A 25,862-nucleotide genomic window follows, 5' to 3' on the forward strand; every position below is an offset into this window, starting at 1 on the left:
ATGGCGTCAAATCTTTATATTTATATCTACATTAACCATTTAACCAAGTAAAGTTTATTTCAAGTGTGTGCGTATACAAGGACAATATTAGCATGTAAAAACGGGGCCAATCTTAAAATTAAATCATCCTGTTCATTTTCAAACAATGAAAAACGGCCCAGTTTAAGTTAAAAAAGTATAAAGGAGAAAATGTGGATGTGTAGAGGGAAAAGTGCAATAGTTCTAAGCCTTTGTTTTGATCAAAATAATAAAAACTAAAACAAACTTAGTGTTACTTGTAGAGCAGCCTTGCATTGAAAGCAATTCTAAAATTTTAATTTAACTATTAATTCATTCCATTTTTGACCTTTAATAATGGAATTTCTCCGACCATTAAATTTTTAATATTTTAATTAGTTTTGTTTAAGAATTGATGAACAATTTAAAGACTTTTTTTATTTTATAATACTCCAAAGCATGCTCTGTACATTATTATATCATACATTTAAAGTCTGTAACGCTGTTATCTTGCGGTAATTTCCAACTAAGCACCCCTCTAACTATTTCCATGAGTCGGTGGTGTACCCACCCTAGGAAAAAATACACGCGAGGAGGGGTGGGGGATAATAAGTTCGAGTTTGGGAAGTGAAGGGTAAATTTTATTTTGACTAAGCAGAAGATAGAATTTAAATTTATCAATAGAAAGATTAAAATATATCCAAAAAATTAGATAATTAGTGGAATTTTACAATTTTTATTGACCTGACAAATTCCTGTGCACGCCCCTTAACATGTACGTATGAATATGAGAAAATTATGTAATTAGGGGATTGTAAAAATCTATAATGCGCTTCAATTTTTTGCTAGACGCTTCATTTCGATGGGAAATATTTGAAATTACGAAAAAGAAATTAATTATATTATGACATTGCTGTGTGGCATTTAGATAATTTTAATTTCATGCTGCAAAATATTTATAATAGTTATTTATCAAATCGTATTATAGACAGCTTTTCGCGTTTATTGAAAGGAAAAATAAAAGATTAAAACCATAAAGCCCCAAGAGGGTGAAGGCCCGAGCTTACAAAACTGGTATTATTGGTTCCACGACAAACGTAGGAGTCCCAAACGTAGGAGTGGAAAAACATCGGAGTGGACAAACGCAGGAGTCCAAAACGTCGGAGTGGGACAAATGCAGGAGTGGGACAAACGTCGGAGTGGACAAACGCAGGATTTTTGGGACAAACGTCGGAGTGGACAAACGCAGGAGTCCCAAATTTTTTTTTTCAATTTTGATTTTTTTTTCAATTTTGTTTGTTTTTTCATTTTTGAATTTTTTTTCAATTTTAAATTTTTTATACAACCCCCCAACCCCTCGCTCGGTCCCCTTATTTTTCTTAGTTAGGTTAGGTTAGGTTATAGGCCAGGGGGCCGAGCGCTGCGGCTAGGCAGGCTAGGGGGCCGAGTGCTGCGGCCATAACCATTATTTTGTAGACAGGGGTATAAAAAAATTTCAAAATTGTCATATTATTAAAATAGCGGACAGTCCTGCGTTTTACTTAAGCAATGTCCACTCCTATGTTTGTCCACTCCGACGTTTTTCCCACTCCTATGTTTGTCCACTCCGACGTTTTTCCCACTCCTATGTTTGTCCACTCCGACGTTTGGGACTCCTGCGTTTGGGACTCTTGCGTTTGTCCACTCCGACGTTTGGGACTCCTACGTTAGTATTCGTAGAAAATTGTCTGTAATACGGTTACAATCCAGCAGACATTAATCGGATTAGAAGCCATACTAGAATAGTTATTTCTCGCATCATTTCATAAACGGCTTTCCGCGGATATAGAATGTACAATTAAAAGATTAAAACTAGTTTTTTTAAGTCCCAAAGTGCCGAAAACACCGGCTGGATATAATACGATGCTAGACATAGTTTTTTCGTATGGATGAGAACCGGTTCCTATCCACCGGATTCGAATGAATACGAGAAATTTTTTATCATTATCATTAAAATAAAAATCTAAAATTGATTTTGAAGCTCTATTAACGAATTAAATATTTTATATGAAAAAATATAAAATATTTAAAATTATTTTAGAAATATTATTAATTTAGAAAGGAAATAAAAAAATACCATTAATCATTTTTGCAGGAAAAGATAAATCATGTTCAAAATATTGACTTAAAATTATCTTGCAACAAAATTGATTGATTGATTGTCAAATAAATTAGGCTTAAAATTAAAGAAAACAAATGGATTCCTGATCAATTTAAGTGCATTTTATTCTGCAATTTATGATTCCATTTAAATGGCAATAGTCATATAGAAAATAGTTCAATAGATATTTTGAGTGTGCGAACCAGTTTTTTTCTCAAGGAAATAGTATGTCACTGTCTGCCCTAAAAATATTCAATAATAATAAACCAACTTGAATTTTGAGTTCTAGGAATTTATTATTTTAGGCTATTATTATTAAGAAAACCACTCTTACACCCTCTTCAGTATAACTAAGTATCCGATTAATTTCCGCTGGTTCCAAACCGTTTCTGTTCTGAAACAAAATAAATAAGGAGATTTCAGCTTATTAATACATTTTTAATAAATTAATACACAAACAAACTTAAGAGCATAACCAATAAAACCAAAACTAATGATGTCAATATGTTTAAGGAAGATGCTGAAAACGTAGAAAATGATGATGAAGCATAGTTGATCACAAATACGAAGATGAGAGGCCTCAAAATGCAGACGACGACATTTACAATCAATTTATCTAATTATTTGTCAAATATAAAGATGTTGTCTACCCAAATATCCATCATTGTATTCATATCAGGAATGATAATTTATCTTATTTCTATAGAAACCTCATAAAATTTAAGTATTCCTAGCTAGATAAATGTCCCTTATTAGTTATATGTTATTTCAGTTTTTTCAATTCTAGGCCTCAAATTGCCTTTTTTGAGCACTGAATCCCCCCTTTATTGTTTTCCTCTTTTTTTATTTTTCTCTTTTGTACATTTATTACTTTCATGTTAGGTTCGGTTATATTGGGTACTGGTTAGACCCACTGGTTAGGGCATCATACTTTTAGGCTCCGCAGGGTTATAGCTCACACCGGGGCTAGGCAGAGAATAAAAATTTACCTCATCTCATTTTAAATTTATCTTAAAAATAAGTGGAAGGGGTGTTTTCAGTGCTTATTAGCACTCAATTTTCTGTTTATGTAGATGCTATAGACAAATTTAGGAAATATAATATTGTCATATCTTGCAGTAATATCTCATGTTAATGGTGCATCCAGATTTCAAAGGTAACAAAGTTTTTTTTTCTATACACTAAAATTTAATATATACATCTAAATACATTCTATAGAGAGAACTAGCACTTTCAATTGATAAGTAGAGTAGATTTACTTTCAACAACAAAGCAAGGACGTCCTAGCTTTTTTTTGAAATTGATAAAATGAGGGGTTCTAAGAATTGAGGGGGGTAAACTTCACTTTATCCCCCCCTCCACACTTGGACGTCTAAGCAACTCAGCTTGACTTATTACTAAGTACATAAAATTAATTGTAACTTCCAGGCAAAGATCGTGCAACTAAATTATTATTTCGAAATTCTTAACATTTTTAGAAAATGTGTTTATTTTTAATTCATTTTTAGGCAATTGGATTTTGCTTGTTATTCGCAAACAGCTTGTAGGAGAGAAGGTAGCAATATGTTAAGGTAAATTTAAAAAAAATATTTGAATTTAAAACACTCCCCCCCCCCCCCCCAATAAAAAAACCCTGTATTTTTAAGTCGTGCATTGGATACAGGGATTTGTATTAATTGCTTTTGCTGTAACTTAGGACTAAAGCCTTAAGTTACTAAGTCTCATTGTTACCCCTTTTTTGAAGCGAGAAGTGGAAGGGGGGGGGGGGTGATCTATTATATCGAAACTTTCTTCTTATTTTATCTACAAAAATTATTTGTAAAATATTTATTTTTAGATCTCTAGTAACAGAATTTCCATTTCAAACTAGTGACAGATCCACAGTCAGACAGGTAAAGCAAAGCATTTAAATTAGCATAATTGCAAAACAAGTCCCACTATTCCTTGGTAAAAAAGAAATAAACCTGTTAAATTAATGAAATATTGATGTTATTTTGTCCTTAAGATGCTTTGCAATTACAGTGTTAGTTTTTATTTAAGCACAAAATATTGAATATTTAAACTTTATTTGAACCAATTTTATTTTAAGTTATATCAACATATATACAGACATAAGGGTGTTAAAAAAACCAATATCGTTCAACCATTATTTAGCCCCTAGAGGCAAATAGCGCAGCCATTAATATCATTTAACGAAAATAAATAATCTATTTGTGGCAAATATTTATTTTTAATATTTTTAGACATGTCAAGAAGCTTGTGCTCAGACAGAGAATTGCAGATACTTTACATGGTAAATCAAATATTTTTATTTGCAATTCCTAGAACCAATGAGTGGACCAACGAACCCCCCCTTTCCAAAATTGTTAAATAATGAGTATTTAGTCAACCCTACTTCACTATGCCTAACATAAAAATGAGTATATAAGTATAAAATTTAAAAAAATTATAGTCCACTTTCTGTTTAACTGGAATTTGCTCAATTTTATATAAAAAAATTAAACGAAGGTTAATTACAGGCAATAAAAATATTTATATGAATTTATTTTGTTGAAATATAATGTTTAAACCTTCAATATACAAATAGTAAAATACAAAAAGAATCAATTATATTGATATATTGATACTTTAATTAGTCAACTAATTTTACAAAATTTCCTAAGGGCTCGACAGTCTCGCATCATACGCAACTGAGCCTCAAATTTATACCCGTTTGGATGCTTTCGAAACAGGGAAGGCCATATTTGGGACAGGTTTAGAGGCGCGACTGTTGAGCCCTGATCTCCCAATTCCCTTGATGGTTATTTAAATTTTAACAGCGCAAGCTAATGTAAACTAAGGTCGGTCGGTCCGTTCGTCTGTCTGCTGTGCTTACGCTGCTTATTACAATAATATCCTTGTTGAACTTTTTAAACATTGACGCTGAAATTATCTATATATGCAATTTGGTAGATTTTAGATTATAATCTTAAACTGATTTTCTTATTTAAACTTACCTAATAATAAAACATGATATTAGTCATTAATAATAAATATTATCATAATTATATTATGCAATATATAACTGATAATTATGTGATTATCTAGTAACAAGAGTTACTAAAAATAAAAGTTATTATTATTATTATGTGAACATTATAAAATAACAAAATAGATTTAGAACAAAATTTGGGTATAGTCCCTTTCGTGACATCGCCTCTTGAGGGGCGTTTCGTAGTATTTTTACAGTAGCTTTTCTCCTATTTCTAGCCCCTGCGGGGAGCTCGAACCCTGCAGGGCAATCACCTAACCTAAAATAAACAATCAAAAGCTACTGTCAAAATACGTCGAAACGCCCCTTAAGAGGCGATGTCACTACACCCCAAAATTTTTCACAGGTATGAAAGAGATGGAGCCTTCCCCTTTTCATGTTTTCTGTTTTCCTCGTGTGACCGAGAAGAGCCTTGTCAGGATTGTATCAGTGGACCAGGTATTTTAGTTTTCTTGTCATGGATCGTATTATAGACAGCTTTCCGCGGATATTAAAATAAAGAATTATAATATTAAAACCAGTTTTGATAGCCTCGAGGGGCCAAAGTCCCGGGCTAACAAAACTAATTTTATTTTAATATTGATAGAAAATTGTCTCTAATAAGATGCTATTCATGATTTTTTTTCAATATGGTTATAGCGGATATTAATCGTACTGGACAAAATATTTTCCAGGGGTTGGGACTGGGAAACACGAACTACCCCCCCCCCCCCTGCAAAAAAGTTGATGATTTTAAAACTAATATTATGTGCAGGGGGCGAAGCCACTAATATTCCTATACGGAACTTTATGATTGTGTCTCCGGGCTTATTATTATCTAATTATGTCCTATTAACTAGCAACTAAAAGATAATATCTAAAAACAATTACTAAATAATTGATTTTTTACAAACAAGTTATTTTATATTTTACAGATGTTGTAGGTACTGTAAAATCTATTTGGTAACTTTTGTATGTAAAGTAGTTTAATTTTTCTTGTCTAAAGCTCAAGATTTTAATAACTATAACTAATCAACTTACTGAGGTCCTAGAATGGTTTTAGGGTATTTAAATTTTAGATTTAAGCCTTGAGATTATTATAGGATATTTTTCTTTCAATGCAGAGCCCCTAGATGATAGTGACCCTGTCGCTAGTATACTATAATAATGTCCATTTTATATTGTGATATATATTTGTCAGTTCTTTTCTATATCCTGTAATTCTCGTAGACGTATGGCCAATTTTCAAGAAAGTTTTGCATTGGTACAGTGTAGGTTTTAGGCTATTTTGTGAGGATATATGGCTCACCCCCCAATATCATTTCAAACCAAAACCTAACTTTTGAATTTATAATGTAAATTGAAAGGCAAAAATAAACAAGACTTCCTGTACAAAGTTAGGGCACTGAATCAGGGAGGGAGGAGACATCGGGCAGTTTATTACACTTGTCCACAAAGTTTACAATAACGATTTTTAATTTGTTGGCTCAACAACTTTGGGGACTTTTATTGATTTAAATTTATTGGATCATTAAGTTGAGAGTCCAAACGTTTGAACCACTATTTGTAATATACAGAAGGGGTAATTTTATGTGTCATCATTTGGGATGTACATCAAATTATTAGCCTTTATCTTGTCCATTTAGATCCCTGGCACTGCATCCTTTTTTTAAATGACATGTGGAACACATAACCTTTTTTATAAACAAAAATCATGAATATTAAATAAGTACTAATAAGATAATGATAACTTTTCCATAACCTTGAGACACCAAGAGAAAATTAAAATTAAGTAAAGTTGTAATCTTAGTTCAACCAGGGATCTGAAGGGATAAGACAATGATAAATAAATTGATGTACATCCCCATCCCAATGATGGTAACAAAATTACCACTTGGACATTGAAACATTTGGACACTCAACTTCATTAACCAACTAATCAAAATTCATTAAAAGTGTCCAAAGTTGTTTAGCTAACGAATAAGAAAACGTTTTTATAAAACATTGGGGACTATATGATAAACAGCCCACTGACCCCTCCCTCCCTTGTAGTTCAACATACTTTATCAAAAACCATCAACTAACAATTATTTTATTGTCAAAATTCTCAACAATAATAATTTTCTTGTATAGAGTGGTATAATGTTTATATTATCGTATGACAAAAGTCTAATTCAATACACATTCATGATTTTCTTCTTTTTTAGCAACAATTTCTTCCTTTATAGTTCTACACATTTCTTTATTTTTACCTATCTTTTAATATGTAAATTAAATTAATATGATTTATGTCATTTAGACTGATGAGGGTGCAATGTCCACCGAAATATATTTCAATAAATAGCTGGGAAGTATCAAAGACTTTTTTCACTCAGTGAATTTATCATTCATGATTATGTTTGCATTTATTATGGATAGAAAAAAAATTATTTTATTTTTTATCAAAAAGATCTTCTTGTATAAAGGTTTTTTGTTTGTCCCTTAAGATCGCGCACCCTAATGATTCAATTGAGTTTCCCTTTTAGGGGAGCTTTTTATGTACTTGAATGTTTTATTACAATTAGCATTATGCTTTTGCTAGGGAAAAACCAAGTGCCCCTCTTAAAAAATGAAATATACATGTAAAATATCATCGAAAAATTAGAGCATTATTTAAACTCTGGGTAAAAATTTTGAACACACGATAAATGTATATTAATGCTCTTGAAATTATCCTAATTTTTCATCAAAGTCAGGAGGACAAAATTTTAAATTTCTCATCGTTTTTCCTTCACGTGACATTTGTCACAATAACAAAGAATTAAATGTTAACAGTAGCGAGGCTCTTTTGAAAACCAAATAAAGATGGTATTATTAAAGGATTTCAAACCTTTTTTTTTTTTACTGTATTAATGGTGTTAATAATCACCATTCTCCCCACCCTACAACATTTTTTCAACCCCCAAAAGATGTATCTGTTTTATTACAATCGGATTTTCCGGAGGGGGCGGGGGAGGTTGGATATGATGGCTGTTCCTAAAGATGCTCTTACATTTCTTTTTGAATTCTTCCTTTTTTTTCTAAATTTTGCTTTATTCTGACCTTAAATACAATGGATCTATAGAGTTTTATAAATAGTGCATATTTTGGTGTGTCTAATAGGATCTTAGAAAAGGCTGAATGATTTGGTAAAAAACAGTTCAAATTCAATTTGGGCTGTTACAGGAAAAACCTAACTAATTGACACTCATTATAACAGTAATTTTTCTTGTTTAGAAATATGTTTGAGTGAAGAAGATTCTCAATGCAAAGGAATTGAAGAGGATTATGGCGGCAGCTGGTATTGTTTTCCTGACGCAGGTCTTGGCAACCCTGTTCCCAGTGGTACTAAGTAAGTTATTATTATGATGGTAGCTAGTATTGTTTTCCTTACGCAGGTCTTGGCAACCCTGTTCCCAGTTTTACTAAGTAAGTTATTATTATGATGGTAGCTAGTATTGTTTTCCTGACGCAGGTCTTGGCAACCCTGTTCCCAGTTGTACTAAGTAAGTTATTATTATGATGGTAGCTAGTATTGTTTTCCTGACGCAGGTCTTGGCAACCCTGTTCCCAGTTGTACTAAGTAAGTTATTATTATGATGGTAGCTAGTATTGTTTTCCTGACGCAGGTCTTGGCAACCCTGTTCCCAGTGGTACTAAGTAAGTTATTATTATGATGGTAGCTAGTATTGTTTTCCTTACTCAGGTCTTGGCAACCCTGTTCCCAGTGGTACTAAGTAAGTTATTATTATGGTGGCAGCTGGTATTCTTTTCCTGACGCAGGTCTTGGCAACCCTGTTCCAAGTGGTACTAAGTAAGTTATTATTATGGTGATAGCTGGTATTGTTTTCCTGACACAAGTCTTGGCAACCCTGTTCCCAGTGGTACTAAGTAAGTTATTATTTTGGTGGCAGCTGGTATTGTTTTCCTGACGCAGGTCTTGGCAACCCTGTTCCAAGTGGTACTAAGTAAGTTATTATTATGGAGCTATATGCAGCTTAGCAATATCTTAGGTGACAAACATATATGCTTACATCCTACCTTTTAGAATAAGGATAACATTAATGTGTTAAATCAATATTTCAATTCATTGGAGCGATATGAAATGTACAATTAGTTATATTAAAACTTACACTAGATTTTCACAGGGAGTAAGGGAGGGGACAATGGGCAATTAATTCAATTTAAGAGCATTTGCCGAAAGACCTTGAAATCCAGAATAATCCGGATAATATGGAGGAAATATTAAAGGGAGAGTTAATACAATAAAGAAAACAATAAGATAAGAAGAAAGTTCCAAGAAAAAGCATTCATTTGAAAATTATATTACCAGCTTATCAGACTGACGTAACCATTCTGTAATTAATAACTAGAAAAATCTCCCTGGAACCCATTCAACCCATAGTCCCATACCCTAAAATTCAATTGGATTCTTAGATTTTTTATTAAACAAATATCACAGTAAAGTTTTTATCTATGAAATGATATTTTCTGGAGAGAAAAAAATTGTTAAAACCAGCCACATCATAACAAACAAAGTTTATTGATACTTGTCTGCAAAATACAAAACTAACAAACGAGTTAGCAGCATTCTCTGCGCTAGTACCCAAATTAAGTCAGAAACTGCTAAATTCTTGCACATTCCCTTTAAGCCAGTACCCAAAGTCTGAGACTCCTAAAAATTGAATATTCGATCCATTGTCCCCTCCCTTACTCCCTGAGATTTTCATGTTCTCTAATAAAAGAAACTTGTAGCTGGCTAAAATAACGATTCCCCTTTCACCTCCTTTACCCTTATTCCCTTCCCTCCTATTGAATGAAATAATTGACCAATAAACGAGTATCAACATTTATCAACATACCTGAACGAAAATTTTCCCTCTGTCATAATAATATCCACGTATATTCTACATCCATTTTATGTAGAATTAATTTAGAATTAATAAAGTTGGAATTAAATTATTATATTAATGTAGATGTATCTGGCAATGTCCTGGGCAGAGTTCCTACCATGAATGCTACAACGGGCGCTGGAATACAGAACCTGGACAGGCCAGGTGCATGTGCCAGAAAATTGGAACTAGACATGAGGGACAGGTATGAGTAATATTATGCCAAATCATATAAAAACATGCATTGCTAGCCAAGTTGGGATTTTTTAAGCCCTAATACATATCAAAGAAATGTACAAGGCTTAAGAAACTTTAAATCCTAGGCTAGTTTAAGAAATTGTATAGGATTTGTCCCATTATCATAATAATATTTAGTTTTTATAAACTTTTTTAGAGGCTCAAACAATTTAAAGCTACATTATGTCCGCAAGACCATTTAGCATAAAAATACATAACTCTTTTTAACTAAAGATACTTTATAATTAGCTGTTACTTCATTAATCTATCAGAAGATTTTATGCACAAAGTTGCTTGGGTTAAATGTTTTTAAGAAGCCTAATAAATGTTAGTTTTGTTTTATGGTATGATTCAAAAAATTGATAAATAGTAAAAAAACTCCTTGAACTTTTCAATGATAAGGAAGATTAAAATTTAATATTAAAGCACGTAGATACTTAATAATTGTTTTTTAAAATTAAATTATTCGACATTTACAATCTCAAATAATTTATTTTTCTCCACCACAATTTATAAATGCTTAACAAGATAATTTAACCACTAACTATTTCATAATTTTTTCATTGTTATTCAATATTCATCTTAGCATTATTATTCTTTCTTTATTACTTGAGAAATCCTGTGGTTTTTAGCAACAAGAATTGAATAAATCTTAGGAATGTTCCTTTATTTGCATGCCTCAGAACCACCCCCCTCCTCCCCTCTACATTATAATTTTTAAAACATGGTTTCATACTACAAAACACACACACACACACACAAATTAAAAATAGTTGAAACAATTTTAGTAAAATTTTTGGATATTTAGACAAATATCAATAACAAAACATATTTAATGAATTATGCCTTTTGGCATACAATTTTGCTCATGACTTGAAAAGTCAAAGAAATTCGTTTTGATAAATTAGAAATGATAAAATTGAGGGGAATGAAGTTTTATAGAACTAGCCAATTTATTGACATATTATCCTTTCTGTATTCAATAATCCACTGATTAGTAGTATAGTGGGGGGTTACACATTTCTCCAACTTGCAAAATGTTGGATTCTGGCGAATATTTTTGACGGCCATGTTCATGGTCATGTTTATTTTACGTGTTGCCAATTTTCTGTAAAAATAATTATCGGAATATCTGTTTAGCAACCATGGCGTAACAGACGGACAGTTGGACTTATTGTGTTTTATAAGCGACGATTATGATTGACAAAGAAAAAAAACATAAACCGATAAAATTAAATCTTTCACTTAACATAGATAAAAGACAGACGGATATATATAGTTGAAGTATCTTCGCTACGAAAAAAACTGAAAAAAAGATTTCATTGTTGACATGTTAACCAAAAAAAGCAATTCTATATATATAAAAAATCCTGATTGTTTTTTCTTTCACATTCATTGCTAAAAAAATGCACCAGGGTCGTGAAAAAACATCATTTGTTATTATTTTTCCACCACGAAAATAAAGATTAAAGTTTCCGACAAAGCAAAAACACACACACACAATAAAAGATATAGAATATACGTGGATATATTGACAGGGAAAAAATTGTCGTCAATTTAGCTTGCTTATATGGACCTCATTTATTGGTCCGTTCGTTCATCCAGTAAGAGGGGAGGAGATGGGGTAAAGGGGGTGGATGGTGGTTATCATTATTTTATCCAGCTGCGAGCTTTACTTTATCAGAGTATATAATAACCTGGTGCAACATCCAAGAAATAATATATCCATTTAAACAATACACAAGTGCGAAGAGAAAAAAAGTGTTCAAGACGTTTGCCCTGCATGGTTTACACAAATAAAGAGAAATTGGATCTGTTTTTTATGTTTTACAAAAAAAATTCTATATAAATAAAACTTGAATTATTTGTTTCAACTTTTATATTTTAAGTACATTGGAGCCAAGTTGATTTCTATATCTAAAAAATCATAATTTTAAAAATTCCAAATACTATTCTTAAATATTGAGAGATTTTTTTCGTAGCTATCATTTTGCACAGAACAATACCTTATTCTCTGTTGAGGGGGGGGGGGATAAGAGATGAAGTTTATAAGGGGAAAATGGTATAAGGTTTCATACTTTTTATAAATTTTATGATAAAGAAATGAAGAAAAAAGGGCCTCTTAAATTCAGGATTTATGGACGATCTTGCAAAAATTTCGTGAAGTATAAATCTAAAATCGGCTACTCCCCTAGAACCTCTATTTGGGATGGAGAAGATACCCTTCCTAAAATAGTTTAAAACTTCCTTGAACCTATAAGAAGCTTTATTATAAAGGAAAACCCTTTCGGTTCGGCGGTTAGCGATTTCCTAAGCAACAGACAAAAAAGCTTAGTACTTTATATAATACTAGCGGCTTCGCCGCCTCTAGGGGCTTTGCCCTAAGAAGTGATAATTTTTTTTTGGCGAAATTCGTAAAAGAACTAAGGAAATCCTCAGCAAAAAAAGACCAAGGAAATCTTCAGCAAAAAAAAAATGAGGGGATTTTTTTTTGGTTTTGGGGCGGTTGGGGGTGTCCCAACCGCCAAGAAAATAGCCTAAACCCACCACAGGACCAGTAGGTATATTCCCTGAAGAGTAGAATCCGATCGGTTCAGTGGTTACCGAGATCTTAAGGGACGGACAGACAGACAGACGGACGGACGGACAGACATCATTCTACATTGTATTATAGAGGACACTAATTGTTTTTTTTATTATTAAAAATACAATTCCCTGTCCCGAGAAAAACCGACGCGGAAGAATTTACCACCTTTCATCCAATTTTGTACCAAATTATAACAACAACTGTTGGGATGTCTTGCAACAACAAGGATGTCAAAACGTGATATATTTCAGCAGGGAAAGAAAAATATTTTGTACTTATTTATGTACTGAAGTTTTATATTTATTTTCCTATCATCCTATAATAAAAAAAAATTGTAAGCGTTTTTTGGAAGCAAACATATCCGAAACAACGGGTGAACCAATGCAGTTGTCGTTTTCAGGGAAGCTTTATATATAGCTTCATATAGGTTGTTTTTAATTAAGCTATTTTTTTAAACACAAATTTAAAAAGTTATTAGAGGTTAGGGGTAAACCTTTAGTTTATTCAAAAATATCTTTTGAAAAAAAAAATTTGTAGGCTCTACAATTTGAAGTAGTTAAAAAAGCAATTCCTTCAATTTTATTATTTTCTTTAATGATAACAATTATTGTATGTTACAACACTATAAGTGTACCTAATATAATTACATTTCCGACTGTGAGAAAAAGCAAAAATATTTCCAGTATTACTTCGAATTAATAACCGCTAGTTAGCCATACTGAAATTTCCTGTTTCGTATTATAAACAATTTTCGACGAATAATAAGATAAAAATAATATATCAATACATGTTTATTAATCTTATGATTTTTTATTTTACTAGCCACGAAAACTGTGTTTAATACGATACGATAAATTTCTATAATCAGTTGCCTTATTACAGCCATATATTCTATGCTTCTTTTCTGCATATTTTCTGCTATTGAAAGATCCTTACCTCTTATTGTTGTGTTTATTTGCTTAGAATGTGATACAACAATAGATATATTATCAATTGGATACTACACCAGATTTTCATGTTCTCTATTAAAGTGAAACTTGCAGTGGGCTATAATAACGATTGCCCCCTTCCACCACCTTTATTCCCTCCCCTCCTATTGGATTAATGAACAGACCAATAAACGAGTTCCATATAAGCAACCGAAATTGACGAAAATTTTTCTATTTAATAATATCCACGTATATTATGCATCCATTAATACAACAATGACAAGTAAAATTGCAAAGAAAACATTTTTTGCTCTGGTTGTTTAAATAATAATTCATCTTGAAGCACAATGCTTGTTAAAACAGGAAGGTATTTTGGGGCATGGTTATTTAAAATAAAACAGTTTTTTTTATCAAACAAGGTTTGCTTGGTTAAGGTTACTAAACATTTTTGTATTCATTCTATTGCTCAAGAAAAAAAACTCAAAATAGTTATTTATCTAATTGTTTTATAGACAGCTTTCCGCGGATATTAAGATGATAAATTGTAAGATAAAAACTAGTTTTGTTAGACCCGAGGGGCCGAATGCCTAACAAAACTGGTATTAATTTTATAATTTTTATTTTGATATTCGTGGAAAATTTTTTGTAATACAAATACACTTCTATACATGATTTTTCATTATGGCAGAGAACCGGTTCAAATCCAGCGGATATTAATCGGGTTTGAAGCCATACTGCAAATTTGTTTCCCCTCCCTTTTAAGAGGCATAAATAAAAAGAAGTAAAGACTAAGGAGAAGCTTTATTATCCTTAGTATAGTTAAGTCCATATGACTTAATATCAATCATGAAAATACAAGTAATATTTTTATAAAAGGTATAATTTAATTTTCTAAAGAGCTTTGCATTAGCCTTTTAATTGTCTGTAATTATGTTACATTTTCAAAATGATATATCACTGTTTTCTTAAATTAAATATACCACAAAGTATACTTATAGTATGTTACATTAATTTTTGTTTACATATAGCCAAATGTTCCACATAAAATATTTAGATTTTGTCGATAAAAATATTGGAAACAAGGATGACAACATCTATCAAAGCGAAGCTCTGAAATGGTAGGACAAACGTGTAAGCGTTAAAACTAGGTACGATGAAGGATTTTGCTTGTTAATACGATAAATTTAGCTTTATTTCTTAATAATATTCCTTTTTTTCATTATTAAAAGAGCTTGATCTAATATCATTATTGTTAGTTCGAATGTCCATTTGTCCGATGTCTGATAAATGAATGTCTTATCCTTGTTAATTTCGGTGCTATGCTACCCTCCACATGATTTGAATGTGTCATCCTTGTTAATTTAGGTGTTATGCTAACCTCCACATGATTTGAATGTGTCATCCTTGTTAATTTAGGTGTTATGCTACCCTCCACATGATTTGAATGTGTCATCCTTGTTAATTTAGGTGTTATGCTACCCTCCACATGATTTGAATGTGTCATCCTTGTTAATTTGTGTGTTATGCTACCCTCCAAATGATATGAATGTGTAATCCTTGTTAATTTAGATGCTATGCTACCCTCCACATGATATGAATCTGTTATCCTTGTTTATTTTGGTGTTATGCTACCCTCCACGTGATATGATTGTGTCATCCTTGTTAATTTAGGTGCTATGCTACCCTCCACATGATATGAATCTGTTATTCTTGTTAATTTAGGTGCTATGCTACCCTCCACATGATATGAATGTCTCATCCTTGTTGATTTAGGTGCTATGCTACCCTCCAAATGATATGAATCTGTTATTCTTGTTAATTTAGGTGTTATGCTACCCTCCACATGATATGAATGTGTCATCCTTGTTAATTTAGGTGCTATGCTACCCTCCACATGATATGAATGTGTTATTCTTGTTTATTTAGGTGTTATGCTACCCTCCACATGATATGAATCTGTTATTCTTGTTAATTTAGGTGTTATGCTACCCTCCACATGATATGAATGTGTCATCCTTGTTAATTTAGGTGCTATGCTACCCTCCACATGATATGAATCTGTTATTCTTGTTAATTTAGGTGCTATGCTACCCTCCACATGATATGAACGTGTCATCCTTGTTAATTTAGGTGCTATGCTACCCTCCACATGATATGAATGTGTCATCCTTGTTAATTTAGGTGTTATGCTACCCTCCACATGATATGAATCTGTTATTCTTGTTAATTTAGGTGCTATGCTACCCTCCACATGATATGAATGTCTCATCCTTGTTGATTTAGGTGCTATGCTACCCTCCAAATGATATGAATCTGTTATCCTTGTTAATTTAGGTGTTATGCTACCCTCCACATGATATGAATGTGTCATCCTTGTTAATTTAGGTGCTATGCTACCCTCCACATGATATGAATGTGTTATTCTTGTTTATTTAGGTGTTATGCTACCCTCCACATGATATGAATCTGTTATTCTTGTTAATTTAGGTGCTATGCTACCCTCCACATGATATGAATGTGTCATCCTTGTTAATTTAGGTGCTATGCTACCCTCCACATGATATAAATGTGTTATTCTTGTTAATTTAGGTGCTATGCTACCCTCCACATGATATGAATGATCCAGTATCCAGTGGCACCTATTGTCTTCACACCTGTCACGGACATCCTAAGGTACGTGGACTCAACATTCCAGATTAGTCATTTATCGCATCGTATTATAGACAGTTTTCAGCGGATATTAAAATGAAAATTATAACATTTAAACCAATTTTGTTAGCCCTAAACTGGTTTAAATTTTTTGATTTTAATTTTAATATTCGTGGAAAATCGTCTGAATTACGAAACTATTCGTGATTTTTCAGTATGGCTGAGAACCAGTTTTAATCCAGCAGAAAATAATCGTTTCAAATTTGTCCAAAAATAGTATCATATAGAAATAGAAAAACTAAATTAGAGAAGGTTGGGATTAATCATATTTCAATGGAATTCCATCAACAGAATTTATCTGAAATTTTTTCTTGATACATTAGATCTTGTATTATTAAGATAAGAAAAAAATCACCAAACTTTGTTCAAATTTTTGTTGCCAGAGGTTTCGTGAATTTTATTATGAGATTAATTAAAAAATTTTTGAATATCAGGGGCTTCGCCCCAATGAAAGGAGAAATCAAGGACAGTTGCACGACATGTTATTGTTTTATAATAGCTTTAAATCACCTGAAAAGTTGAGCCCAATAAGTTCAGTGGTTACAGAGATCTTAAGATTTAGACAGACAGACGGACGGACTAGCGAACAGACATCATTCTACTTTGTATTAAAAATAATTTATATCTAAATTGAAAATTGAAATAAGATAAATAATATAATACGTTCTTTTTAAAAAAGGCTCTAAAATTAGGATTTTTTCTACTTCAACTTTATTATGCTATCATTATTATAATTGTCCTTGTTGGAATACTACCTAAAACAAAAAAGGTATAATTTACATCGATCAAATCATTTCTATTCTTTTGTGAAAGACACAGAAAAAAATGACTAAAATCAGGCAATCTTAGTCCTATTCTGCATGCAATAGGAGACAAAATCAAACAATTTTTTCTTGTCAAATATTTTTACTTGGTAAAATATTTGATGAATTAACGCTTGAATAAAATTTCTCTGAATTGCTTTATGACAGACAGGCAACCAGAGGTGCGCAGATATACTATGTTTTTAATTCTTCTTTATGGCATATAAATTTTTGCCTCGCCTCTAGCCCCATCAACCTAAACTTACTTTTATTCAAAAAAGGAAAGTATATATGATAAAGACTATTTTTGTGTGGGGGATGGTTACTAATCCCCCAACTCTGCAAAAATAAGTAAAATATAAAATAGATAGGTTTTTTTGTCTGAAGCTAAAGATTTAAAAAATTGGTCCAAATGAGTACTATTTAGGGAAGCTTTACAATGTCTAGGGTGAATTTTGGGATATTTTCTGACCTCTCTCACCCTCCCCTAGAGGCTAGGGGTGAAGTAAACCATAAACACAAGTCCCATGAAAGAATTTTAGGAACTTTTAGCTTAGATCATCCTGAATAGCCATAGAAAAAAAGGTTTTAAAATTATTTTAATAATATTTGCATAATTTATTTCTTATTTGTAGACCGAGATGGTTTGTGACCATGCTCTGTGGTCCAACTCTCCAGAATTATTGTCCTGCCATGGAGGATCAAACTTTACATCACAGGTTCATATTTTGATGATCATTACATCGTATTAGTGACAGATTTTCGCGGATAGTAAAAAAGATTTATCATTCGTAGAAAATTGTCTACAAAAGGATACGATATATGAAGGATCTGAACCGGTTCTTATCTAGCGCGGATATTATCGGTTTCGAAGCCAAAGTTGAAAAGTAAAGCTTTTCTATAATTAGGTCGAGTAGTAATTGTATATGTCTATATGCCTGTTAAGGTGTGACAAAATTATCTTTTGTAATTTTACTAATTTACTTACTTTTTGGAATGTATTTGGAGCACAGCTACTCTACTAATACATCAACAAGTAAAGTATTTCTAATAAAAAATAACGCATTTAACCATTGTTGTAGTTGCAAATTTAGACTAATCTTAATTTGATTTCAGAGTTTGTCATTTTCAAATTTGGGGTCTCTAGTATCCAGGAAGTTAAAAGAGATGAAGAATAAAGATAAGAATGTAAATCCAACTTTGAAAACTAAGGTAATAATGGATATATTATTGCTTGGATTTACACTAGATTAGCATGTACTCTAATAAAGTGAGACTTATAGCTGGCTAAAATAACGACCACTCCCCATCCACCCACTTTACCCTATCCACTCCCCTCCTACTGGATGAAAGAACTGAACAATAAATAATGTAAATGTCAAAAACTTAAATTGACGACAATTTTTCCACTGTCATAATATCCACGTTTATTCTATATCCACTGGTAATTATCATGGGTGAGTTCAATTAAATGATTTAAAAGAAAGTAAAAAAATATTATAAAATCTACAAATATGTTTTTTGTCAAATATTTTAAAATTTAATATAATTTTAAACTGTTTAAGTTGTAAAGTCCTTCTTGAATGAATTATTTATTCAATGTTGATAGCTTAATTAAGTACCTAGCATTCCTTCTGATACTATCTTTTACTATTTTTCTTTGCTTTTTTATTGCTTGAAAATGTTTATAAGTGAATTAACATGCTATTCAATACTTTACTTGTTTATATGAAAAACTATTTTCAATATAAATATATCTCCATTGAAGTTATTTTGCATTTATTACACTCTTTTGTTTATCAGATTGGCAATGAAATCCTGACAATGAAGAAAGTAAATACAGTGACTGATGCATCCGATGATGATTCAGTTGGCAGTCTTGCTGCTCTTCTTGGAGCTGCTGACAATGATAACTTCTTTCAGCAGCTTCAATTGTCAACACCTCTGAGGCAACAGCAACAACAGAGACCACAACAACAACAACAGCCAGATGTGAATAGATTTCGGCAACAACAATTGAATGAATTACGTCAACAACTTGGTCAGCTAGCAAGGAATGTGCCACCAAATTTAATAGAATTTATTACTCCGATGTTTTTTTATTTTATTGCTTTAAAATTGCAACAGATTTCAATCTAAATAGTTTTTTTTTTTAAATATTTGTGACATATTTTCACAGACCAAGCATTGAGAGGCCAACACAGCCACCAGCCAGTGTTCAATTCCAGGGTTTCCAGCCAATACAACAACAGCAGCCTCCAGGAGGAAGTTTGGATCCCCGCACCCGTCTCACAACAGTCAACACCCCAACGATTATCACCCTGAAGATTCCTAGCAGAGTTGAGGTGACTCAGGAACAGGAGAATGGTGGAGCCATCTTTCCTCAGGCACAGGACGCCCCTGGAATCTTCTCCAGGTTTCCAACATCCACCAGTAATGATGATGGTGGCTCCAGTCTATTCCAGGTACATTTGACTTGCTAAATTTTTATTTTAAGAATTTAAAATGTCGTCGTTGTTTCTAAGGGTATGTAAGGGCAAGGGGTGACACAGTAATATTTTGTTAAAAGTTTAATTAACAACATATGAATATAATGTATATCTAAAACTGCCTCCACACAATGGCCTAATTTGCCAGGTATCTGGCCAGCTCCAGGTTGGTTCTGATGACTCTTCTGGTTCTGGCTGGAGATCTGGTACTGTTCAATCAATCAGGCACAATCCCTTGCCCTTGGTAATATTATTTTAACATATATTTTTCTAGTTCAAGTTTAACAATAATTTAATTTATTTAAATAAGATATAAAATACTAGTGGAAACGCTCCTACGCTCCTAGAGGCCTAAAGGGGCACATAAGGAGGGGGGGGGGGGTCGACCTTTCCCCATTTTAAATTTCAGGAAAAATTTAATTGTTAGTTGGAAAACATTCTACAAATATGATTTTTATTTTAAAGGAATTAAAGTAAATAAAAAGACTGCTGGATACAAAAGAACATGATTCACTTTCCAGTATAGTTCGAAACCGATTGATTTCCGATGGATTAGAACCGAATCTCAGCAATACTAAAATTGTATTTTAGACAATTTTCCACGAACATTAAAAGAAAAATCATAAAATTAAAACCAGTATTGATAGACCGGGCTATCGTCCCCTCAAGGCTAACAAAACTAGTTTAAATCGCATGATTTTTCATTTTAAATTACGCGGAAAGCTGTCTACAATACGATGTAAAAAATAACAATTCTAAAATTACTCAGAGCTCTGGCAACCCTGGACAAGACTCAGTAACAATGAAGCTGGAAAGACAAATGGAAAAGCTCCACGAGCTTGAAAATATTCTGAGGTCATCAGACCAGCTGTCTCCTGTGACTTTAGGTGAACATTTGATTTTATCATATTTTGTTTAATAGTTTGTGCATGCTTGTAAATGGATGGCTTATGGCTATTGTGGTATTTTTTTTATAAATTAATCATGTCGGAAATACAAAGAATCCCCCATACTCTAATGCTGGAATAGAGCAGCTGCAAAAAAAACGCGCTAAATTTTTGTGCCCTGAATGATCCAAATAAAGCTTTGGTCTTGTGTATTCCAAATTATTGTAGGTATTGTGCAATTTCTAATAAAGTTCGAATATATGCTGTGCTTATTGACCGTTAGTAGAATTTTCAAAAATTGAAAAAATTGAGGATTGGGGATCCTTCATATATCTGACTTGATCATAACTGTCTATAAATGTATCTTTGTTAATACTAAAAAAGTAAGACTTCTGTTAAAATGCTTCTTTACTGATAAAAACTGTCAGAAAATAATAAAAACGACCAATACGTTAATGATAAAACACCCCATGTCTTCATTCATACTTAGCCATGGTTGAGAATGCTTTGCGACATTTGACCGACAAACGGCGGACTTCCTCCTCCCGGACAGGAAAGGAGGGCCCCATCCCCCCGTCTGACACTGACCTGGAGGCACCCCCTCTACCACCCCTTCACGGTGGACCGTCTCCCCCCTCTGGAATCCAACCTACGGTAACTGAAGAGACCTTGTCTGGGAGAAGCCGGACTAATGTGAATGCTGATGCCATATTGAGCAACCTGGGTAAGGTTACTGCTAAAGGAACAGCTCCAATTCTGCTTCCCCATCCAGGTATTCACCATTATACAAAAAGAATTTAAATTTTCTAAGTATGATAAAGAATGTAGCATATTAGCAGGGCTCGGCAGCCGCGATGAAGCCTCAAATTTAAACCCGTTTGGATGCTTAATAAGTTTTTGGAAAAGCGGGTTTGTCATATTTGGATTAGTTTTAGACTTCCTGTTGATTTTTTTTTAACTGTAAAATGTTGATTTCCTTTAGGCTTACAGGCGGCTGACGCGCGGCTGCCAAGCCCTGATATTTAGGAATGATAATGAAATTAAGAATTATATTTTTTATAAAAAAAAGTTATAAAAACTTGTTAAAGGTGGTAATATGGTTCCTATGAGCGATTCAGCAGTTCTCAAGCAACACAATCTCAGAAAACTTAGAATAGAGATGCTAAAGGTAATGTTTTTATTTGACAAACAAATTGTAAGTAATATTTGAACAATTGAGAGCATTATAATGGTTATTTATCGCATCGTATTATAAACAGCTTTCAGCGGATATTAAAATGAAAAATTTTAAGATTAAAATGAGTTTTGTTAGTCCCGAAGGGCCGTAGTCCCGGTCTAACAAAGCTGGTATTAATATGATGTTTATTTTAGTATTTGAGGAAAATTGTCTGTATACATTATTTTTCAGTATGGCTGAGAACCGAATCTTATCCTGTGGATATTAATCGGTTTCCATGTTTTTACATTTCCAAAATCAAATTTAAATTTTTATAATTTCAGATGAAAGAGAAGTTGAAAAGTCTGGAATCTGAAGGTATAAATCCAACAAGAGATCATGTCATGAATCATCTGGATGCTATCAAAGATCTTACTTTTGGTAAGTTGTATGGTTCTAGCATTCTATTGAAGCTCTTTATAGTGCCTATAAAACAAATGACGTTATACAATACAAATGACCAATTATAGGCCGATACACAGATTAAATTGGCAGGCCAATATACATTTTGATTGACCAATTGTAGGCCAGTATGACGTCATGTTTTGTAGGCATTATAAAAAGCTTCCATTCTGTCACAATTATTTGATGGAATAATATTTGGTAAATCCGAGACCCAAAAATATACATATTTCTATCATAAACATAGGTTTACCCTTTAATCATTGCAAATTAGTCAAGGATCTTAGGGGTCAATACAATGTATAAATCGGTGATTACTTAGCCTGTCTGTAGAATCAAATTATTTGTTAAAAAGGCCTAACACTTCTAGTTTGTACCCTTGTATATTTTACAAACCCATGTTCCCTTTCCCTTAAAATTGTACAGTGCAATTTTTAAATAATTCCACTTTGTAATGATAAAGTCTTTTGAAGATGTATTGAAAAAAATATGAAAATTATTTACTTATTATTTCAGAGGAGAGACCAATATGGCCGACAGACAGACTAAACAGAAACACCATTGAAACAATAATAATAACTCCAGATGGTCATGTTGTCAACAAGAATAAGGTGACTGTCCAACCACCTGGATCAACCTGGAGCACTATCCAGCCACCTGGATCCGCCTGGAATACCAACCAGCCTGAAGGAACAACTTGGAGCACAATTAAACCTCCCCTCCTCCAAAGTGGAAGATTAAGAGTAAATCCGCCAGTCAACCCAGTGACCCAATTCTTGGATCTAACCACCCCGTCCTCCAGCTCAAGCTTCCGACAACACTCACCCAAAAGAGAAATGTTCCCCATGGCCCCCAAGGACAAGGACTCATCCCTTCAGGATCTTCTCATGGCAAGTTTGAATTCAGGACAGGGAAAGGAGAAGGTGGTGGTGGAGAATGGTGGTGAGGAGGTTAACCAATTTAAAACTATTTCAGTGAGGACCAGAGGCCAGCCCAAGTTGACCGGACACGTCACTGAGAATCCTTCTTTTGATAATACAATTAACATCAACTCTATTACTGATGGAGAAGACGACATTGAAGATATTCTTGAAAGTAAGAATTATAAAAAAATCTGTTAGTTAAAAAAATTTTCTGTTAAAATAAGGAAATAAATTATTGTACACCAAATGGGATGGATTACTTGAAAGTGGTGCTGGTGCAATTTCCTAAAGATGATTTGAAAGCATGATTTGTTGCAAATAATTGGGAAAAATAGGTTTTCATGAAAATTTTTATTGTAAAGCTGTGACTAATTCTTTCTATACTAGAAGAAAATATTTGTTTAGGCTTCACTGAGTTGGCAAAAAGATTCCCGCAAGACTTCAAGAGATTGATCCAATCCTTCTCAGAAGAAAAGGAACAGCTGATAAAGAATCCCCCCGTGACTAAAAGTGTCAGATTTGGAGGCTTACAAAACAAAGAATCCCAGCCATCTCCTCTAAGTAACTCCTTTACTTCAGATTTTAGATCCAGTGGCACTTGTGTTAAACCTGACTCTCCTCCACATGGAAAGGTAAAGAAAATGGCAAGATAATTCTATAGTTTTATCGTTTTTTCCACAAAGGCAAAATCATCTATTGTCTTTTACTATTGAATTAACTGTAAAAACTTTTCAAGTGACGTAAATTTGGATTTTATAAAATCTTAGTATTATAGCTACTTTATATCACTTTGTCTGTCCAACCGTCTGCCTGGCAGTCTGTAACAGCATGGGGAAAATATTATCTAAAATTATTTTCTCCGCTGCTACTTAAGATACACTGATAAGTTTTAGTGAACATACCCGATACCAATGAGCCTTCAGTATATAATTTACTTGGTCTGTTTCTACTTGCCATTCTTCAAAAATATGAATACTGAAAGAAAAGTTTACTATTTTGAAATTTTAGATTCTTTGTAACAGCAAGACCCTGGGGGAGGGTAGTAAATGTATCCTTGAATGTGAACCTGGCTACCTGCCTCCTGAAGGAGAAATTATCCAGTGCTCCAGAGGCCTCTGGTCCAGACAAAATCTTGTCTGCGAGAGGACAGTCTCACTTCTCATTGGTGGATACAATGCTGAACAGGTTAATATTTGATTAAAATCTTGTTTGTGAGAGAACAGTCTTACTTCTCATTGGTGGATACAATGCTTAAGAGGTCATTATTTGATTAATATCTTGTCTGTGAGAGGACAGTCTCACTTCTCATTGGTGGATACAATGCTCAACAGGTTAGTATTTGATTAGAATCTTGTCTGCAAGAGAACAGTCTTACTTCTCATGGGTGGATACAATGCTGAACAGGTTAGTATTTGATTAAAATCTTGTCTGCGAGAGGACAGTCTCACTTCTCATGGGTGGATACAATGCTGAACAGGTTAGTATTTGATTAAAATCTTGTTTGTGAGAGAACAGTCTTACTTCTCATTGGTGGATACAATGCTTAAGAGGTCATTATTTGATTAATATCTTGTCTGTGAGAGGACAGTCTCACTTCTCATTGGTGGATACAATGCTCAAAAGGTTAGTATTTGATTAAAATCTTGTCTGCGAGAGGACAGTCTTACTTCTCATTGGTGGATACAATGCTGAACAGGTTAATATTTGATTAAAATCTTGTTTGTGAGAGGACAGTCTTACTTCTCATTGGTGGATACAATGCTGAACAGGTTAATATTTGATTAAAATCTTGTCTGTGAGAGGACAGTCTTACTTCTCATTGGTGGATACAATGCTGAACAGGTTAGTATTTGATTAAAATCTTGTCTGTGAGAGGACTGTCTCACTTCTCATTGGTGGATACAATGCTGAACAGGTTAGTATTTGATTAAAATCTTGTCTGTGAGAGGACAGTCTCATTCTCATTGGTGGATACAATGCTCAAAAGGTTAATATTTAATTAAAATCTTGTCTGGGAAAGTACAGTATCACTTCTCATTGGTGGATACAATGATCAACAGTTTAAAATTTGGGGAAATTAAATAATTAGGAACACTATACAGTTGGTGTACATATCTATAGTGTACCTCCCTACTTAGTTTATGTATTATTCTTAGCAATAGGATGTCCATTTGGCAAAAAACTTATCCGATTTTTTTCTGATTACAGGGTAGTCCTATGATGGTTTTATGCTTTAAAATTATTAGATGCCCACCATTTTCACCCAGAGGCAAAATAAATGGGGATTTGATACATTCCTAGGTATCCATCCCCCTATAACCTCCTCTACACCTAATTTACAAGGAAAAGCTAAGTAGTTGATTAGATATCGTGACAATAGCATGAAAGGTTTCCTGGTTTAAACTTTAAAAAATCATCTCCGATTAAAAAAAATCTTTGCAGGGTGAGCTATCAGATGTAGAGCTGTACACCCCAGAAGGAAAATGTGATCCTACAAGGATTGCTCCCTTGCCACAACCAAGGTAATCACATTTACAGTATGGCTTCCAAACCGATTAATATCCGCTTAAATAAAACTGGTTCTCAGCCATAAAGAAAAATCATGTATTTATGTCGATTTAGA

The 25,862-nt window shown here is 33.0% G+C and overlaps 2 protein-coding genes across 2 annotated transcripts in view; one reads left to right on the forward strand and one right to left on the reverse strand.

Annotated features, from left to right (window-relative positions):
• The window catches only part of LOC145316324 (uncharacterized), a 98,594-nt gene that overhangs the window by 32,046 nt on the left and 40,686 nt on the right, over positions 1 to 25,862 (reverse strand). The window lies entirely within an intron of this gene.
• LOC145317955 (uncharacterized) overlaps positions 3,257 to 25,862 on the forward strand; it is a 33,241-nt gene continuing 10,635 nt past the window's right edge. The window contains exons 1-22 of the mRNA XM_080159244.1: positions 3,257 to 3,293; positions 3,646 to 3,708; positions 3,975 to 4,029; positions 4,381 to 4,430; positions 5,515 to 5,606; positions 8,403 to 8,486; positions 9,103 to 9,133; positions 10,142 to 10,262; positions 16,400 to 16,483; positions 17,958 to 18,041; positions 18,439 to 18,534; positions 19,126 to 19,415; positions 19,502 to 19,787; positions 19,960 to 20,055; positions 20,581 to 20,698; positions 21,189 to 21,470; positions 21,787 to 21,866; positions 22,199 to 22,295; positions 22,833 to 23,411; positions 23,645 to 23,871; positions 24,248 to 24,424; positions 25,682 to 25,761. Of these exons, the coding sequence (XP_080015370.1) occupies positions 3,701 to 3,708; positions 3,975 to 4,029; positions 4,381 to 4,430; positions 5,515 to 5,606; positions 8,403 to 8,486; positions 9,103 to 9,133; positions 10,142 to 10,262; positions 16,400 to 16,483; positions 17,958 to 18,041; positions 18,439 to 18,534; positions 19,126 to 19,415; positions 19,502 to 19,787; positions 19,960 to 20,055; positions 20,581 to 20,698; positions 21,189 to 21,470; positions 21,787 to 21,866; positions 22,199 to 22,295; positions 22,833 to 23,411; positions 23,645 to 23,871; positions 24,248 to 24,424; positions 25,682 to 25,761 (3,017 nt within the window). The 5' untranslated portion in view covers positions 3,257 to 3,293; positions 3,646 to 3,700. The remainder of the gene's footprint in view (positions 3,294 to 3,645; positions 3,709 to 3,974; positions 4,030 to 4,380; positions 4,431 to 5,514; positions 5,607 to 8,402; positions 8,487 to 9,102; positions 9,134 to 10,141; positions 10,263 to 16,399; positions 16,484 to 17,957; positions 18,042 to 18,438; positions 18,535 to 19,125; positions 19,416 to 19,501; positions 19,788 to 19,959; positions 20,056 to 20,580; positions 20,699 to 21,188; positions 21,471 to 21,786; positions 21,867 to 22,198; positions 22,296 to 22,832; positions 23,412 to 23,644; positions 23,872 to 24,247; positions 24,425 to 25,681; positions 25,762 to 25,862) is intronic.

Source organism: Acartia tonsa, chromosome 4 (genome assembly GCF_053477335.1).
Source record: "Acartia tonsa isolate MP-2025a chromosome 4, ASM5347733v1, whole genome shotgun sequence".
Taxonomy (NCBI): domain Eukaryota; kingdom Metazoa; phylum Arthropoda; class Copepoda; order Calanoida; family Acartiidae; genus Acartia; species Acartia tonsa.